The 19,482-nt window shown below is 36.9% G+C and overlaps 2 protein-coding genes across 2 annotated transcripts; one reads left to right on the top strand and one right to left on the bottom strand.

Annotated features, from left to right (window-relative positions):
* Positions 1-45: 45 nt before the first annotated feature.
* Positions 46-3,593, top strand: elac1 (elaC ribonuclease Z 1; the record flags this gene model as incomplete). The annotated part of the gene is made up of 5 exons (XM_079251870.1): positions 46-202; positions 721-927; positions 2,256-2,314; positions 2,519-2,729; positions 3,115-3,593. The coding sequence occupies 5 exons, from the start codon at positions 46-48 to the stop codon at positions 3,591-3,593; spliced, it is 1,113 nt and encodes a 370-aa protein (XP_079107996.1).
* Positions 3,594-4,677: 1,084 nt separating this feature from the next.
* mier3b (mesoderm induction early response 1, family member 3 b) lies at positions 4,678-17,964 on the bottom strand. The gene is made up of 13 exons (XM_079252165.1): positions 17,959-17,964; positions 16,666-16,690; positions 16,249-16,394; positions 13,346-13,468; positions 13,096-13,219; positions 11,306-11,379; positions 11,084-11,156; positions 10,798-10,946; positions 10,587-10,668; positions 8,551-8,645; positions 8,169-8,296; positions 7,893-8,047; positions 4,678-7,724 (listed from the first exon to the last, which is right to left on the bottom strand). The coding sequence occupies exons 3-13, from the start codon at positions 16,345-16,347 to the stop codon at positions 7,249-7,251; spliced, it is 1,578 nt and encodes a 525-aa protein (XP_079108291.1). The 5' UTR covers positions 16,348-16,394; positions 16,666-16,690; positions 17,959-17,964; the 3' UTR covers positions 4,678-7,248.
* Positions 17,965-19,482: the final 1,518 nt, after the last annotated feature.

The raw sequence follows: 19,482 nt of genomic DNA, 5'->3' as shown, positions 1-19,482 counted from the left end.
TGAAAGAAGTTTCATTTTAGATAAGTGTGCCGTAAGTTTAGAAGGATGGCCATGGATATGACCTTCCTGGGGACCGGGTCGGCTTATCCGTCTCCTCACCGCGGTGCCTCGGCCCTGGTGCTGCGCGTGGACGGGGAGTGTTGGCTGTTCGACTGCGGAGAGGGAACCCAGACCCAACTCATGAAGAGTCAGCTCAGAGCCGGTGAGTCCCATCATCTCCGCTCCCCGCTCAGATTGTCGGGGGTTCACCTTTGAAACAATTTAAGAATCAAAGAGCCTTACTTTTAAAATAAATCCTTCAACTTCCTGAACTTCAACAGAACCTTTTCACTACTGGAATTATTTTATCGTATCAAAATACATTTAAGTTTTGGTGTATATTCAGGTTCCACCCGCATATTCACAGATGAACATAAGACACACCACAGCTATCAGTGAATGGACTTTTTTTAGGGAGATACATTGAAACCACAGTTAATCAAATTAATCTTTATTTATAAAGCACATTTCATGCCAAGTGACAGATATGACTGTCAGCCAATATAAAAAAAAAAAAAAAAAAAAAAAAATAGACTTTGCTTTTTGACTGCACGTGAAGGTTAATTATTTTTCTAAATCAGTATATTGAGACATTCATGTTATAAAGCATATTCATAGTGTTAGCAACAAGGTATTTCCATTGTGACACGTGTATAAAACAACTTGTCATGATGTTTACAGGTCGGATCACCAAGGTTTTTATCTCTCACTTGCATGGAGACCACTTGTTTGGCTTGCCTGGTCTCCTCTGCACAGTGAGTCTAAACACCAGCCCAGACCCCCAACAGAAACCGAATTGCATGGACATCTATGGACCCCGGGGCCTTCGGCAATTTCTTAGGGTGACACTTGGCCTCACTGGATCACAACTTCTATTCCCATATGCAGGTGGGTCCATGATGTTATGATTTAACATGCACATCTGCGCACATCTGGAAACCTGAAAATATATGTGATACAGGTATTTGAATACAGACACTCACTGCAGATGGTGGGTTGGATGATTGCTCTCCCCTACAGTAATAAGGAAAAACAACACCTGATAACAATACTTTATTTCTACTTTATTCATTTTCCACTGTGCGGGATATCATTATGAGGGTTAGTCCCCCAGTATATGCAGTTATGACAGTTTGGTAACTCCTCATGCTCCTCACCAGTTTGGTCACAATTTGTTATGGGATGGTGTCTCATTTCTCAGCAAGGAATTGTTGAAGGTCAACCGGTTTAGTTATAATGGTCACCCTACAGCAGGGGTGTCAAACTCCAGTCCTGGAGGGCCGGTATCCGACAGGTTTTTGTTGTTTCCCTCTACCAACACAGCTGATTCAAATCAAATGCATCCAGCAGCTTCTTGTCAACCTGTTTTTCAGTTTTGGTCAGGTGTGTTGGAGCATAGAGACAACAAAAACCTTCAGGATACCGGCCCTTGAGGACTGGAGTTCGACACCTGTGCCCTACAGCATGCCCGAGCTGATCCCACAAGTGTTGAGTTGGATTGAGGTCTGGGCTCGCAGCAGGCCATCCCTGAATATTGGAGGCACTCTTTGTGGATCCTTGTTCTGGGTGGGAGAGTGTTGGCATCCCAGAAGACGGACATAGGTCTAAGATTCTGGAGATACGTAGCTACTGCTGATACCAGAATCTCATTCTGCTATTTGTTTCAGTTAACCAGGTGTCCAGTTGGTGCCAGTAAAAAAATCTGTGACTGGTGCATGCATAGTAGGTCTTGAAACTTGAAAGAGTGAATACCAGCAGTCAATTTTGGCAAATTTTATAGAGCACTTCCTGCAAGTTTAGTTGAGTTATTTATTTCACAATAGTAAACTGACTATTCAAGCTCTCCAGCAATTTGTAATTTCATACAGATTTTCTTACTTTTGTGCAAACTTTACATGCAATCCAAGAATTACTAAATAGATAGATAGGTACTTTATTCATCCCCAGGGGGGAAATTCAGGGTGTTCTAACAGTTCCTTTAAAAAAAAAAAAAAAAAAAAAGCGATAAAGAGATTAAATTAAAGATTAATATTAAACAGCCTAATTGCGGCTGGAAAGAAGGACCTTTTGAATCTCTGTCCTGCATCAAAGAGAGATCAGTCCCTCCCTGCAGCTGCTCGTCTGTCCTGCCAGGGTATTATGGAGGGGATGGTTTTTATTATCCAAAATACCCTGAAGTTTTCTATGTAAAGTTTTTTTTTATTTTGTTGTTGTAGTTCATGAACTGGAGCCCACACCTGACCAGTGTCCACAGGAGGGATGGCTCAACCTGGAGGTAGTTCATTTTGATGTTCCACTGTAAATAAAAAAAGAAAAGAAAGAAAAAAGCTCCACATTTTCTGTTTTTAGTTATTTTCCTGTACAATATAGCTTATCTACAGACATTACAGAATCACCTTTAAAAACACACATACACATGTAGTGCGTTGCATTGTTTTGATTTACATGAGTTTAATTAAATTTGTCTATCTCACAACAGATGACAGCAGAGCACGGCCCCCCCCACCCGCAGGAGCAGTTGGGCAGGACCATTTCTCACGATGTCTCCAGTGACTGTTATTTCCTGTTTGAAGACAAGAAGTTTGCTGTGAAGGCCTTCAGGTTGTTTCACCGCATCCCTTCCTTTGGTTTTTGCATTCAGGAGCACAATCGACCTGGAAGACTGAAAACAGAGCTGCTGAAGGAATTAGGTAAAAGTATTTCTGCTAAATGAAGACCAAATAAATATATTCCTACAATGCGCTACTTCTTATTTCAGAAACTTAATGTTCTTTTCCTTTTATTTAGCCTGACATTCTGCATAAACAGTATTCTGTAATGTTCTGTAGTGATGTTAAACTCGAAAAACATATTAAGTTTTCATTTTTTTTGGACTGATGCACATTTACTGAAGTCCAAAACAAAATCTCAAATTTTAAGGTATTTGTCTGTTTTTCTTAGTTTTTTTTTTCTTTCTCAGTCATTTTTCTTGCAATTAAATGAATTATAATTCTGTTAGTAAATTATTTGAAGGTAGGCAGTGTATCCTGTCAACGGTGCACGTGAATGACAGGGACTTGTCTCATTTTATTTCAGGTCTAAAACCAGGACCTCTTTATGGGCGTCTCAAAGACGGGGAACCTGTAACTCTTGAAAGTGGACATGTGATTCAGCCTTCCGAGGTGCTAGAGGAAACTATTCCTGGTAGAAAAGTTTGTATTTTAGGCGATTGCAGTTCGGTGCTTGGCGAAGGACTGCTGCAGCTGTGCAATGGAGCAGATGTCGTGGTTCACGAGGCCACCCTTGGGAATGAGCATCGAGAAAAAGCAGTGGACCACGGACACAGCACACCTGAAATGGCAGCAGCTGTGGCTCAGGCTTGCTGTGCACAGAGGCTAGTTTTGCATCACTTCAGTCAGCGGTACAAACCCAGCACCTTGCAGAAGGAAGGAGATGAGGACAATGTGTTGGAGCTCAAGAGACAGGCGGAAGATGCTCTACAGGACAGTGGTATAGAAGTGACTCTAGCTGAGGATTTTATGACTCTAGCTATCCCTCGCAGAAGACCAAGGTGAAGAATAACCAGTTTAGTTTTGAGCTCAAGTTCCAGTTATTTATTCTTTTCTGAAAGCAAATCCAGGTAATTCTGACAGAAGACAGCTGCTCAGTTTTAAATATATTAATGTTCAAGCTTCCCAGTTTTAAGAAGCAAATGAAGCTTTAAATTCTAGGTAGGCAACATTTCAAATATCAAAACCATTCATAAAAACTGGGCACTATGGCAATCTGTTTATTCAGATTTGTGCCTGGTGCAGGCATTGTTTTGGCATTTAAAAAACAAATAAAAACAATGATATTCATTGTTAATCATTTAACAATTGAAAGCTGTGGACACCGATTTTAAACCTGCTCCTGGTGTATATGGTTTTATGCAAGTTCACTGATTAAAGTGCCTAATCTAATTTCACAGTGATTTAAGATTTGGGCAGTTGGGTGTAACTTACTGTCTAAATATAAGCATGTCTTACATTTTTCCTATTTATCACTGTTTGCTGCTGCATGATGCCAGCAGGAGGAGAGTGTGATAGACAAGATTTTAAAATGTGTTTGTTATGCCGAAAATTGTCAAAATCTATCCAAATATTTTTAACTGGAAGAAATAGAAAAAAAACCTGTAAAATTGTTTCCAGTCATGCAACAGCTGCTGCACTGGAAGTATTTGCCAGTCTTCTCAGTAATTGCAGGCTCCTGACTATCAGCTAGTTTGTATTTTTGTGAGACCTGTGTGAGCCTAATTTGGTTAATATGAACTGAGCGGTTTCAGGACCTCACCTGGTGGACATTCCTGTAGGCTTTACCTGAAGATTTGTGACTTCAAACTTATCTGCCCAGCTGAGTAAATCTGGCCATTAGATTGGTTTGAAACAAAAAGCTACAGTGAAATAAAATGTTTTAAATTGCCACTTGCTGGGTGTAGAGAAACAATCCCTGTCATTGACAGAACAAAGCAATATCTCAATATATTCACTGGTAATTCTGGGAAATTGTGTGAGTTTGATCATTTTTTCTTATTTAACACAAACTGCAATCCCATCCCTAAAGTTGCTCATTCCCCCCCCCCCCCAGTTTTTGCATCATTTGTGGAATCAACCCCAGGACATCACAGTGAACCTTTTCCAGAGCTTTATTTCTGGATCTGTACACAAGGTATTAAAGTACAACAGAAAATACAAAATAATGTTTAACAAAAGAAAAAAAAACCAGCAATGTTTATGTACAATTCTTATAAACAATAAAGATAGCTTCTTGACATTTCTCATAGTGAAGTTTTTGATTGTCTATATTTCTGGATATACATTTTTAAGTTTTGTAGGTTTTTATTCACAAAGGAGTTTGTTTTCAAAGGACTCGAGTTTTCTTTTTCAAAAACCACAACCGCTATATTTTTCTTTTAAACTTCAAAACACAATACAAAATATAAAATAAATTTGTTTAGTGCTTTCTTGCACACACAAGTCTCATGACAGAGATATCAATAAAATATCACATTTTTGAGTTCACAGGGTGGTGAAAACCTACTTGTACTACTTAATGGCCTTTACATTCTGACAGTTTTCTTAGTCTTTATACAAACCACAGGTGAAATAAATAGCACTGCACTGCTAAAGCTAGAAGAGCTCAGAGGACCTACTGCATTATGCACGTTGCATTAAAAGAGAAATTAGCTCTCCACATATTTAGAGCAGCAGCCATCCCTTTACCATCAAGACAAATATAGACGACAACATGTAAAAAGTTATTTTTTCCCCAAGGAAAGAAAAACGAGTGTCTTTTACACATGGCTGCAAGTCTCAAATGCAAAACAAAAAAACATTTTTGCAACATTGAGTAATATCAATACGTCTTCAGGTAAAGCCGTTTTTCAGTGGTACACTTGAAAGACAGGCACAGCTGGCATGCGTGGTTTCAGCTGTGTCCTGGTGTTTGGGTATCATGACTTTCCAAAGAGAAAATGAAGTTTAAACACCAAGTCAAACAAGTAAAATGCAAAACCCCAAATGTCTATACATATCTACAAATTATTGCCTTTCTGACAAGGATTCAAATTAAAACCTTTGTATCAACACAGATTCACAAGTGTAAGAGGTCAGTAATAGACTTTTTAAAGGCTATTTGCTAAATATTTACATAAAATGCAGACGTGAATATCCTCTCTGATGCTGGGCTGAGAAACTAACTTAATGATGGTTAGTGGGCATGAATTCTGTCTACACACAGGATGAAACACTACTTCTGTGGACATGACAAACATGATGTACCCCTGAAACAAACTAAATATTCATAGCACAATGCATAGATAAATTAAGTAAACACTACTACTGCATCCAATTAACTGACGCTGACTGGCTAAACATTTAACATTTCACAATTGTAGACTTCAGTCAAGCGAAAACAGCTCCATTTCTGCTACTAGACTCCAAGAAATTGTCAACCAGATATCAAAAGGCATCTCTAGTCAGTACAGGCTAGGCTGAGGTTCAATACAAAATCAGAGAGGCTTTAAATAAACATAATACTGCTAGCAGGTTTACAAAAGCTTGCTCAAAATCTAAAAAAAATGGTGCTACTTAGTTAAGGGACATATTCTACTATTTTTACAATACCTAGGACATATTCTGCAAAAACCTGCCTAAGAGCAGCATGAGTGACAGCTTGAACTCAAAAGAATCAAATGAAATCTCACTAAAGTAGATTTAATAAATACAAACTTTGCTGTGCCAGTGTTTAGATGGCTATTAACCCAACCAAAATCTTTGCATTGCTATATTGCTGTTAGTTTGTTGATTTCCTCCTAGAAAAGTTCAAGACAAGGAAACGAGGAAAACAATGTTTATGAAAGCCTGCAAATGTAATCTTCAACTTCTGTTCAAAAGAACAGAGGAAGAAAAGGCTTGGGGTTTGTGTTTGTGGACATAAAAGTTATTTTAAAAAAAAAAATACAACATACAAACTTTCCAGTTTAGCCTTTTTGAACTGCAGCGTGCATGCACACAAGGAACAGAAACTTCCAGAGGGGGGAAAATAAAGGAAGAAAAATCCAAACAGGCAGGTCACTGCAGCTAAAGCCACGACACCTTCTGGACTCAGAGCTGTTTCCATGTTAGTGTTGCTCATACAACATTTACCTGGGTATTTTGGGGAACTATAATCGAATCTTCTGCACCAATCGGGTTAGTGACCAGTACCTGTTAACCAAACACAGCATACTTGAAAGAAAAAAAAACAAAACAACATTAAGTACCACAACAAAGACAGGCAACACAATGCTAGCACTAGAGGCAGAAAACTAAACTAGTTTTGGCAGCTGAAAAGAATGGCAGGATAAAAGACTGTAGCTTCAATGATGATGATGATGATGATGATGTGTGTGAGGGAGGAAGATTCACAACTCTCCTACTGCAGCTTCTGGGCCCCACTGTACATGGACGTTACACATCTCAAGAACACAAACAAAAAATAAAATAAATGGCTATATAAACTCTTGAGAGAAATCAAGATTTTAGTTCTATATGATAGACATCACTGATGTCATATTACACAAAAAGAAAACAAAAAGTATATATAGCAAATAAATTTAAACAAGTCAGATTTTCCAGTGAGGTCAGTCTTATTTACAAGAAGGAAAAAGGGGATTCAAAAGGGAAGAACAGAGGAAGAATACAAGGAAGATCACTCTGACTGAAGTGCTGCAGTGTGTTGTGTGTGGTGCCGTGCATGTGCTCCCAGAAAGCCATTGGGCTCACCACTGCCTGTTAGGCTCCCAAAGTCTGTGACAGACACAGCCATTTTAGCACCGGTGATTCGGTGGTGGTGCGTTGTCGTTCTTCGTGCTTCAAAGTCAACTCCAAGGTTACCCACAGACACATCATTGATAAAGGAGTCAGGCAGTGCCATCTTGAGTCTCTTAGAAGGTCGCTCACAGTCCTTACTGACACACACTCCTCCAAGTTGGCCCAGGTCCGAGTGGTAGAAACCGGCATCAAGCATGTTGAGGCAGTCAGGATCTGCGCCATTTGAGGGGAATCCAAGGGTTTCATCGTGATTCAGAGATCCACGATGTAGACTGTCCAATGGAGGAAAGCTATAGGAGTCCAAGCAACTAACCTCTGCAGGGCTGCATACTGTGGCTACAGTGTTGCTCAAAGCTGAAAGGAGATAGAACTGTCAGCAGAGAAAAACTAAAAGCTTTGAGATAAAAGGAAAATATATAAATGACTGGATATGTGGCACTGCAACAGGTGAAATCCTGAAAACAGTGTGTGCAGTGATTATTTAATATTACTGTTACTGTAGAAAAAAGCTTTATGATTTACCTGTGAGGTCGCTGGCAGTAATGGAATTAAGCAGGCTGAGCTGCTGTTCTGTGGTGGTCTCCATCCTTCCTCCACCTCCTGCTCCTGAACAAACAGAGGAGGAGCTATCCACTGCTAGACCCTCGGCTTCATCCACCAGCCTGTCCATCAGGTCACTGTTTTAAAGAAATAAATCAGTGGCTTTGTTTCTTCCACATCCTGCAAACTTGTCGTTTTTCAGTGCGTAAAAATGCAAAGCCTTGTTAAAAGATAAAGGAACATTTTCTTCCCACTTACGTGACACCGGGATAGCTGCTGAATTTCTTTTTCCCAAACCGATTCTGCTGCACGAAGAAGTCAAACCGCTCTGACTTTTTCCACATGTAATAAAACGCCACACATTCAGCCACTGTTCGTGTTGTGACCTGAACCAAACAAAAAGAAAGAAAGGAGTCATTTAGGTTGTTACCGGATGAAAAGCTACATCTTTGCATGGACATGATGCTTGTATAATGCTTGTTTAATAATGTATAATATGTAATGTATTAAAGTAATATAATATAATGTACATATAATAATAATGTATTGTAATGTATATAATATGTAATGTATGTAATGTATAATACATAATGCTTGTATGCTTTAAAAAAAAAAAAAAAAATTCAGGAAAAAGACTCACTTTGTGTTTCTGAATAAGGTGAAAATTTTTGTCATACATCTGCAGCGCATGTTCAAAGTTCTTGCATTCCTCCTCTGACCATGGAGGTGATTTCTCTGCAATAACAGGAAAAATAAACCAATGAAACACATGATCTACCTGAAAACCAAACCACGAGTTTCACCAGGAAAACAGAATCTGTTCATTTTCACAACAAATGTCTTGAAATGACTGAAATCACTTTAAATATATTTTTCTTTCATTTGAAGATTAGCAAAACAAAATGAGGAGTAAGATCTAAGAGTTTAGAAGCATATTTGATGTTTGCTACTTGCTTACTGTAAGAAATTTCTACTACATTAAATAATAATCCAAGTTTCCCCCCCCACCATAATATGCAGCCATTACATTTGCAAATACACTTGCTTACATATGCTTTGCTGTCATGGTAGTTGTTAATGCTGATTTTCATGTTGCAGAGATTTGCATCCCCTTTTAATTAATCACATCAGCAAGTTACATGAATGAAACCGAGCATTAGGATTCAAAACCAGTTATGATGTAGGAGAAATTATTGTTAAGTGTCTTTATTTCAGCACCAGGAAGGTGATGCAAAATATGTTCCCATAAATAACACACAAATCTACATAACCATCTCACCAGGAGACAACAGTCCAGTCATAACACTGATCAGATGCACTGATCAAATTAAATGATCAATTGTGCAAAAACTTACTGAGTTAAATGAAAACAAAGCCAAAAACCTGGCAGCAGTTACCAGAAGGCTGTAATGTCAGCCTACTTAAACATATTGGGTACGGTTACATGATGTTTTTTAATTTGGAATTAAATCATTCTGAATTAACAGTAATTTCCTACAAGTTTACATGGAAATATTAATTCCGAACAGAGGTTTACACGAAACACATCCTGACTTATTCTGCTTTAGATCGGTGGGTTGGGAAGGGTTCTGATTGGACAGAGGGCGGACATGATGTACTGACGTCTACAGGTTTGTTTGCTGTTTGTTTTGTAATTCTTGTCTTTTCAGTTGCAACATGGAAAACAACATAATAAGTACCAGTTTTGTTGTTATTTTGATTATAATTTGAAGTACCAGATCAACACGAGCATACCACTTTGCTTTTTTCCAGCAACTGAGAAGGAGAATGGACTACTGTAGACGGAAGGCAAAACAACGCGCAGAATGTGCGTCATCGGGACGGGACCAGGTAACAAGCATGTGTAGAACAACCGTAATTAACTTACGAGTGGAATGAAGGTTTACATGACAGAGGAATTAAACAGTTCAGAAATAAAATGCAAATAAACCAGCTACCTAGTTTAGATTCAGTTAAATTCCGAAAAGACTTTCGCATTAGGGGTATTTGCAATGTCATTTTTCGTTAGTTTAAAGCAGAAATAACTTTTATTTGGAATTAAATAGGAATTAAAACTCCCATGTCAACGTAGCTATTGAGGATTAAAGGCTGAGTTTTCCCAGTAGGTTTTGGAAAACTGAAGCTTGAGAGAAAATAAGGCTATATTCTAGCCAGAAAATGAAGACAGTGTGACTAGAAAATTGTGAAACAAGATTAAGATTTCAGGAGATACAGAGCCACAGGAAAAGCTTGAGATGGAAAATATAAAGCTGGAGAAATGTGGTCATAATTAATCATATTACATTTTATCTATAAAATATATCCTGAAGTTATTTAATAAATATATCTTTGGTATTATCTATGTGGCTTCTAATACAACATTAATGTCTCAAATAGTTTTATATTAGTCTTGTATTAGAATTACATTGATCAGATAACATCACCATAAATCTGGAGGTAGTAAATCCACAAATTGACCACAGCCATGGTAACATTAAACCTTTTCTACAATTATATTTTTCTCCTCCTGTATATTTAATTATTTGTTGTCATGTGTTCTTCTACTCTAATATTTAATCATTACTTCTAACAAGGCTGAGAAGAAAGTAGTATTTGCTATCAGAGTAAACTTTTCTTATGCATGACCCTTTACTATAACATGGGGACTCCACTTACCTTTTGAGGACTTTACATGGCTGCAGTATCTCTCTAGTGCTTCACGGGTGTTGTAGTTGCATTTGACAAGCTCACGCAAAGCCTAAATTGAAAATGTGGAATGGTCATACAAGTTTATTCTTGGTCAGAATGCACCATGCAGACAATTTGCAAACCTTGCATTAATTGTTACATTACAAATGTAATGATTAATGCAAGACCGAGGACTTACCTGCTCGTTGTCTCGAACATGCATGCCTGGCTTGTCATATCCTATCTTTTCATCTGTCGTCCTTGACAATACGTCTGACAAAAAACTTCTAACTTTGCTTTCTGACAAAACTCCTGGGCTCCAGAGTAGCTCATCATCATCTTCATATACTGCATATCAAAGTGAATAAATGTGAGATTAGTCACCTTTTCTGCATAATCTTGTGTTTACTGAAAAGATGGCAACACTGCATCTGTATCAAAAGATAAATTAGCTACACGTGCTGAAAACTGAAAGAAGTAATCACCTTTCTCTCCATCTTTGTAGTGGCAGAGGCAAGAAGGAACATCAGCTTGGTACTCTGTTCCCACCATGATTTCCTATAGTAAAATAAAACAAAAGACACAGAACAAAGCATGTTTAAAGCAAAAAAAATATCAAATAAGTTCTGACAGAACATTAAGTTTGCTTTATGTTTATTTACTCAATCACATGTTTAATATGACTAATAATGAAATGCATCATTTACTTTTCTGGAGTCCTCTGGGCTTGGGCCATCATCATCACACTCCGACTCTTTGTCACCATCAGATATAGCATTGGCTAAAAAAGTTAAAACAAGAATAGTTATGTTTAAAAAAAAAAAAAAAGTAGGTCTGATTTAAGGCTTCCAAAAATATCTTAGTATTAGCACAAGCAGGTGCCTTCATTTCTTCACATATTAAATCCTGCTTTACGCAACTGAATGTAGATTAACATTTAAAATCAAAATGGCTCCTGAAGTTGAGAAGGTTCTGGAAAGTTTTCCTCCTCTGGATTTAAATTTAATCTTTTTCCTAATAATTATTCACTTGGACTTGAATTTTTTAAAGATATCTCCTCTTTGGCTTTATTTTATATCATGTTTATGGCTGGTCACACAGCCAGAAACATCAAGGTTTTCTTTTGTTTTCGCTCTCTCTTTTTTTTTTTTTTTTTTTTTTAAAATAATACAGGGCAGCCTCTCATATTAGTTTTGTCATGCATGATTAATAGGCCAATTTCTTTTCTGCAAATCTTCATGACGCCTTCCAGCTCCAGCTCAAAGACACACAGCTAGTCAGTGATGTTTGTCAGCCAGTATATTCTCACTCTGTTTTAACACAAACAGACGAAACTCAGTTTTTCTAGAGCTGTGTTGCATTGTCGCATCGGATTGTTTCTTACAGTATGTGACAGTAAGGGGGCAGTCAGAGTAAGGGATGTTGCAGCAGTCAAAAAGCATTTAACTCTAATTCCAGTTTTCATGCTTCATTTTGCTCAGAAACTGAAAAAATCTTAAATTAGTGAAATATAACAGATAAGATCACATTCAGAGAGATAATTAAAAGTCCTTTACCAGGAGTTAAGAAATGTCAGGTGCATCAGTGGGACCAAAGGAAAAAAAAAGAAAAAAAAAAAGCTAGTTGCACTGTAGAGTCCCGTTACTTTCAGCCTCTCAAGCTGGTCTCAACACCCGCCCAAGTCCAAATCAAATCAGCAAATAGATCATAACTGTCATCAGGTCAGCTCGCAAGTGCTTTGGTCAGCACGAACCAATAAGGTTTACTTCCCCACATTCACACTAACATTTCAATGCCATAGCATTAGCAGGGGAGTGTCTTATTTAACACTCCCTTCAGGTGTGAGCTCACATTAGTAGCTTCCGATGGCTCCACACTGCTCCTGTATAAAACCAAAGTCCTAAAGAAACAACTGATGAATGTAATGTACATTTTTATAAAAACTTGACAGGTTTTATCTATTGTCAAACATTTTAAGCATGTGATATAATGTACCACTTTGCACTAAAATGTTAAAACTACGTGATTTTTTTCTTTCCTTTTGGTAAATATTATTAGGGTGATGATATGCCTTTGTCTCGATTTGATTCGATTCCGATTTTTTGAGTGCCGATTTGATTTAAATTGCGATTCTCATGATTCTTCAATATTGCTGATTTTTCTTATTTCAATTAGGAAAAAACAACACAGTAGCCAGACCATCCTTCTGCAACTATAATGCCCACGAAGACAAGTAAAAAGATCAATTAAAATGACCAAAATTTTATAACAGATTATTTGTATATGTTTGGGGGAAAAAAAAGCTTTTTTTAGTTTTAAAAAAATCTATTTTAAAATTGTGAAGCAAAAAAAATCCTGATATTTGATTTTTTTTCAATTTGATTTCCCATCCCTAATTCTTATTCTTTCCATTGTTCTCCACTCTACTGAACAATCTTTAAACCTGTAAATACAGAAAATGCGTACTTTTTATTAGAATGTATGATTTCTCACTTACATCTAAGTGTTCTTGGGAAGAAATCAGTGGCCTCATGTGAGGTAACTGAGGGGGTCAAATCATCCGCTGAAGACTGGGTCTCCTCCTCATAATCACCAGACAAAAGGTCTTTAGCTATTTCCTCCTGAGAAGAAAAAATATTTTACATTTAACCAATAGGTAAACCAAAATGTAATATGTTTTTCATATTAATATTCAATGATTTATCAAAAATATAGTTCTTAACTATCACACAATAGCTGGTACATACCTTGTCCAAAGTCATGTCAGGTAGCTCATCAGTCAAGTCTCCAGAGGAACTGTCTATACTGGACCCTGCTGAGGCCTCATAGCGATATATAGCCAAAAGTTCTTCCAAAGGCATGTTCCCTTCCTATTAAAGAAAGTAATGGTCAAAATAAATTTAGGATGATTTTTACTGATATTTTAAGCACTACAACATGTCGGGATACGAGAGAAAAAAATTACAGATGATTGTATATCTACATTTGTACACGTGTGGAGTAATTTTAATAGTGACTTGTTGACTCATTATCATCTAAAGATAATTGCAAATATTTCAATCCAATTATTTCTCTACATTCACGTGTGGACAAAATAGTTTGTACCCTTTGCTCAGTGAAAGGAAAAACTCACAATGGTCACAGAAATAACTTAAATCTGACAAAAACAATAAATAAAAATTCTATTAAATTTAACCAGTGAAAGTCAGACATTGCTTTTCAACCGTGCTTCAACAGAATTATAGAAAAAATAAAGTCATGAAACAGGCCTGACAAAAAATGATAGTACCCCTAGAAAAGACTGAAAATAATGTTACCAAGGGACATGTGAATCCAAGGTGTGTTCACTATTTAGCATCACAGGCGTCTACAATCTTGTAAGCAGTCAGTGGGCCTATAGGGCAAAAGGCAGTCACTGCGCTGTTTGGAGACATGGTGTGTGCCACACTCAACATGGACCAGAGGAAGTAAAGGAAAGAGTTGTCTAGGAGATCAGAAAGAAAATTGTGGACATGTTGAAGGTAAAGGCTGTAAGACCATCTCCAAGCAGCCTGTGACTACAGCTGCACATATTGTTCAGAAATCTAAAATTCATGGAAATTTAGCCAACCTCCCTGAACATGGCTCAGGAGGAAAATTAATAACAAATCAAAGAGACGAATAATACATATGGTTACAGAAGAGCCCCGAGAGACTTCTGAAGAGATGAAAGGTGAACTTCAAGCTCAAGGAACATCAGTGTCAGATCACACCATCCGTCGTCGTTTGAGCCAAAGTGGACTTAATGGGAGACAACCAAGGAGGACACCATTGTTGAAAACAAATCATAAAAAAGCCAGATTGGAATTTGACAAACTACCTGTTAACAAGCCACAAAGCATCTGAGAGAATATCCTGTGGACAGATGAGACAAAAGTGGAACTTTTTGCCACATCAGTTCAATGTTCAGATGTAAAAATTAAGCATATCAAGAAAAGAACACTGTGAAACACAGGGAAGCTCTGTTATATTCTGGGGCTTCTTTGCTGCATCTGACACAGGGTGTCTTGAATCTGTGCAGGGTACAATTAAATCTCACGACTATCAAGGGATTCTATGGAGAAATGGGATGGCCAGTGTGAGAAAGCTTGGTCTTGCAACAGGACTAAGACTCAAGACAGCTAAAAACACCCGAGAATTGTTAAGAGGAAAACATTGCCCTATTCTAAAGAGGCCTTCTACGAGCCCTGCCGCAAATCCTATTAAGCATCTTTGGAAGGAGCTGAAACATGGTGTCTGGAAAAGGCACCCTTCAAACCTGAGATAATTGGAGCACTTTGCTCATGAAGAATAAGCAAAAATACCTGCTGACAGGTGTATTTGCTGTAACTTTCTAACTAAAAGTTACAGGAACTTTCTAATTGAAAGTTACAGGAAATGTCCGATTACAGAGATTGCTTCAAAAGGTTGTGTAACAAAATATAAAGGGTGTATTCACATCAGGATAGTCCGCTAGGCTCACTCCGAATGGCTCAGTTGTAGAGGGTGTATCCATTCAGACAGAGATCGTGTTCACGCTGCACTTTGGTCAAACGCGCCAAACCTTTACAACAACACATCCCCATTCCCAACAAAGATGGCGCTGCACTAGTATTTAGCCAAAGAGAGAACAAGACCCACGTGAATAGGAAAACTCTTGTTGCGCACAAATTTTTTTAATTTTGTTTTATGCAAGTATAATGAAATGCAACAATGGGCGCAGTATGAACAACAGACGAGGCAGAGGACTCTTAACGCGATTGCTATGTATTTACCCACAATGCAATGCTAGGTCAATGCAGAAAGTGTTTTTTTGTTTTGTTTTGTTTTTAGCCCGCTTCATGTAATTGGTCCACTTGAAACGGACCAAGACCTGCGTTTGTAGGCGGACCGAGTCCGGGTCTTTGGTCCGAATCGGAATTATTTTGGCGCATTCACATTTCCCCAAACAAATCAGACTTTCTGAGCAAAAGAACTCTGATTTGAATCAAAAAGACTGATGTGAATGTGTCCTAAGTTAAGGGCACGATCATTTTTGTCTAGGTCTGTTTCATGTATTTAACTTTTTTTTTTTAATATACTTCTGTTAAAGCATGGTTGAAAAGCAATGTCTGATCTTTATTGGTTAAATTTTAATGAGTTTTTATTATTACTTTTGTCAGATTCAAGTTATTTCTTTGACCATTGTGAGTTTTTCCCTTTCATTGACCAAAGTGTACCAACAATTTTGTCCACGTGTGTAAAGTAAACGGGTCTTTTTTTCTTTGAGTAGTAAATTAAACCGGTCATATACCAACAAATATATTTTTTAATAATATCTTTTAGTTCAAGCCCCTTTTAGAATCTTTTAGAACAAGCCCCACCTCCCTGTCTTCATTCAGGTTGTTTAAAGAGAAAAACTAATGTTTCCCCATTATGGTTACATGGTCATTTATGGTTACATAATCATAAAATGATTCAGTGAATAAATCAGTACTACATAAGATTAGTCTCTATAGATGCTTTTGCCAGGGTCACAAGATCAAAGCGCGCACATACACACACACACACACACACACACACACACACACACACACACACACACACACACACACACACACACACACTTTTTGTTACTTTTTCTCCTTTTTACCTTTTCTAGATCTGCAAGTTCAGAGCTGAAATTCCTCCCGCCTTCAAGAGACTCCTCCTCCTCCAGAGTCCTCTCATCATCATACTCATGAACTAACATTTCTGCTGTTGGATCAAAGTCATGGTCTTCTGATGATAAAGAGCCAACTGAATGAGAGAGAAGGAACACTCTTAGTCACCTCAAACATTAACTTTTGATTTATCTGACAAGTAAAAAATTTTAGCCAAAAGGAGGTACCTAAACTACTTGACAGCAGTAATTAAAGCATTACATTCCTCCCATCATCAAATACAGTTTTCATGTCAACATAATACAAAATATGTTCTTTACTGTCTGAATAATTCGATAATAGAGAATATTTATAACACACAGAAGCTGTAGACAAAAATACTTGATATATGCGGGATATGTTATTACCTGGACTTGAACTCCCTAAGGAAGCCTAAAAAAGTATGAAACAGAGAACATATTAGAACAAAAAATTACTTTAACAACTAAAGAACAAAATGCCAAAATTGTTCTCTCTCTCTCTCTCTCTTTCTGTACATACATACACACACACATACACACACACACACATATTTATATATATATATATATATATATATATATATATATATATATATATATATATATATATATATAAAAACACACACAAACGCACATACATACATAACAATAAAACCTAAATGCTCAAATTGTCTAATCCATCATATTTTATAAGCAGAATAAAGTGTATTGCCATTTAACATATCAGCACACTTTATCACGCTACTTTTTTTTTTTTTTACAAAGGTAACAGCCTAATTGTTTGTTCACCACAAACTTTTATGTTTTTTTAAGGTTTTACCATGTCAAATATGTACAATTGCTATTATTAATCAGTGCCAACTAATCTGGAAACATATTCCTTTCAACAGTATGCCTAACATTGTGTAGAACCCACATAGTACCATATTTAAAACCAGCTATCAAACAGGTGTTAAACAATTAAATTTACTTAAATTGCCAAAGAACCGTGAACATGTCGCGCAACACATCTGGCTACAAACTATTAGAACGCTGACGTTACCTGGCATAGGTGGCTAATTTAACGTTAGCCTCACTACAAACCGAGAAAACTTATTAGTGATTTTTAGAGGTAAACATTTGATTTAAACAATTTTTGTGACAACACTGGTTAAGAGAGAGTTGTATATCAAGGAGAACAGTAAGATGCCGGCTCCTGAAACAGTTTTCTAGCCATCAAGGTAATACCAAAGCCCAATGTTGAGGCTGTCCATCGAGAGATGTAAACACTAATTTCGTATCCACGGCGCTGTAATCGAGTTAGGGGCATGCTCTTTTGTATTTAGGTCCCTCTAATTTAGTCTATGAAGGGAAAAAAACTAAATTCATTCATCCAAATCAAGACATAATCTGATATTTTCTTTCAGCATCGCGCTACGGTTTAATTTACGTATCAATTTACACAGCCGCTACAGCGGAGCAGCTGAGAGCGAAGGCGCAGAGGCCTCGTAGTGAAGGATCAGTTTAGAATTCAAGCATATTTTAGAAGATAAAAACTGACTATTGCAACACCAAACACGCTATACACATAGTAAAAACCCTTGTCTTCTCAATCGATAACATAAAAATGAAAAATATAATTCACAATTTAAAAAAATATCGATTAAAGACCCTTTGCTTCCCCCCTGTTTTCCCTCTTACCTCCGCCATATTGGTACTTTTAGCTAATGGGCTCGTTCTAGCGCAATACCCGGATCAGCGCTCTGAGCCAATCAGAGCTCCAGGTGACCGCTGTAGTCGTGACGACGCTCAAACCCACCGCTGCTCAGGCTAACGGCAATCATTTATAAACCATAAATTTACGCAATTAAAATTTACAGATGAAAATACTCAAACACAGATCAAACCAAAAGATATGAGATATATAAAATATATTTTAATAAGCGTTCCCAGTGACCAGTGTCATGCTGTCGAGCCTGTTAATGCCCCACAAAAAAATGGAGTTTGCTAGAACATTCATCTAGATGATTTCCTGTTCTTCATGAAGCATGTAGTAGATATTACATCTGTCAAGGCAAGTTCATCCGTATTATAGTTTTTTGTTGTTGTTGTTATTATTATTGTTGTTATTCGTCCTAATTAGGAGCTACTTACTGTGGCCTAAAGATATTCAAATTTTTTTTTTTTTTTTAATTTTATGACGTCTCTTCATTTAGCAGGTCTTTCTATGTCCATATACTAAGATATGAATAATTAACACGTCCACAGATTGCAACTTTATTTGATATAAAAGAATCTTAGAAAAGAATGACATTTTAAAAATTAATTTTATTCTCCAAAATTAGATGTAAATAATAAGGCTATTTACAACAGTAAAGACTAAAAGTACCTGCAAAGAGACAGGTAAAGCACAACAGTTTGCAGAAATTGCCACTGTGTTCATAATTGGACAAAACTTTCCATAAAAGATTAAATATAATTTCAAATAAACAATTAGCCCAAAAGACAAAGTTTAATACAAAATAACCACAATGAGATGAAAAATGAATCACATAAGTCAAAATGAGACAAAGTTAACAATATGCTAAGCAACCAGTGAGACAACAACAGACAATATGAGACACAAACTGGATAAACAAAAAAACAAAACAAAAACATTTTTAGAATAAGACACAAAATAAGATGGACAACCATAAGACTAAATGAGGACATTGGTGGAACGGTAGAGACCGTATAGCTCTATCTTCTATGGAAGCCAAGATCAACCATAAATGCATCAACCATGCATTTAGTTACTTTTTACACTATTATCTCGTGATCAGAAGTTAATTATTCATGATCACAAAGCTCTTCTCCATAACATAAATTAATTTGTCTCACCTTGAGAAATCAACCTTTTGATCTCAGAATCAAATTTTCATGTTTTTTTTTTTTCTTCTTAAGATCACGAAATGATCAAGGTGAGTTTTAAAATGATTGGTTACCAAGTACTGGTTACCACCTAACTCAATTGATAATTGTCTCAATTGATTAATATCAATGACAGTGAGTTAATGAATACACACTTCGTTCTATTCATTGTAATTCTATTCTGACAGCTTGTGAGATATTAACCTCATTCAATTATATATTCGCTTATTGTATCTGTCTACTAACTGCTCTTGTGTTTTTATCCATTATATTACCTGATTTTTATAATTTCATGCTTCCTGCAAAATATTGTAA

The sequence above is a fragment of the Telmatherina bonti genome, assembly GCF_933228915.1.
Source record: "Telmatherina bonti genome assembly, chromosome: 13".
Classification (NCBI taxonomy): Eukaryota; Metazoa; Chordata; class Actinopteri; order Atheriniformes; family Telmatherinidae; genus Telmatherina; species Telmatherina bonti.
This window is presented reverse-complemented; position numbering and strand designations above follow the sequence as displayed.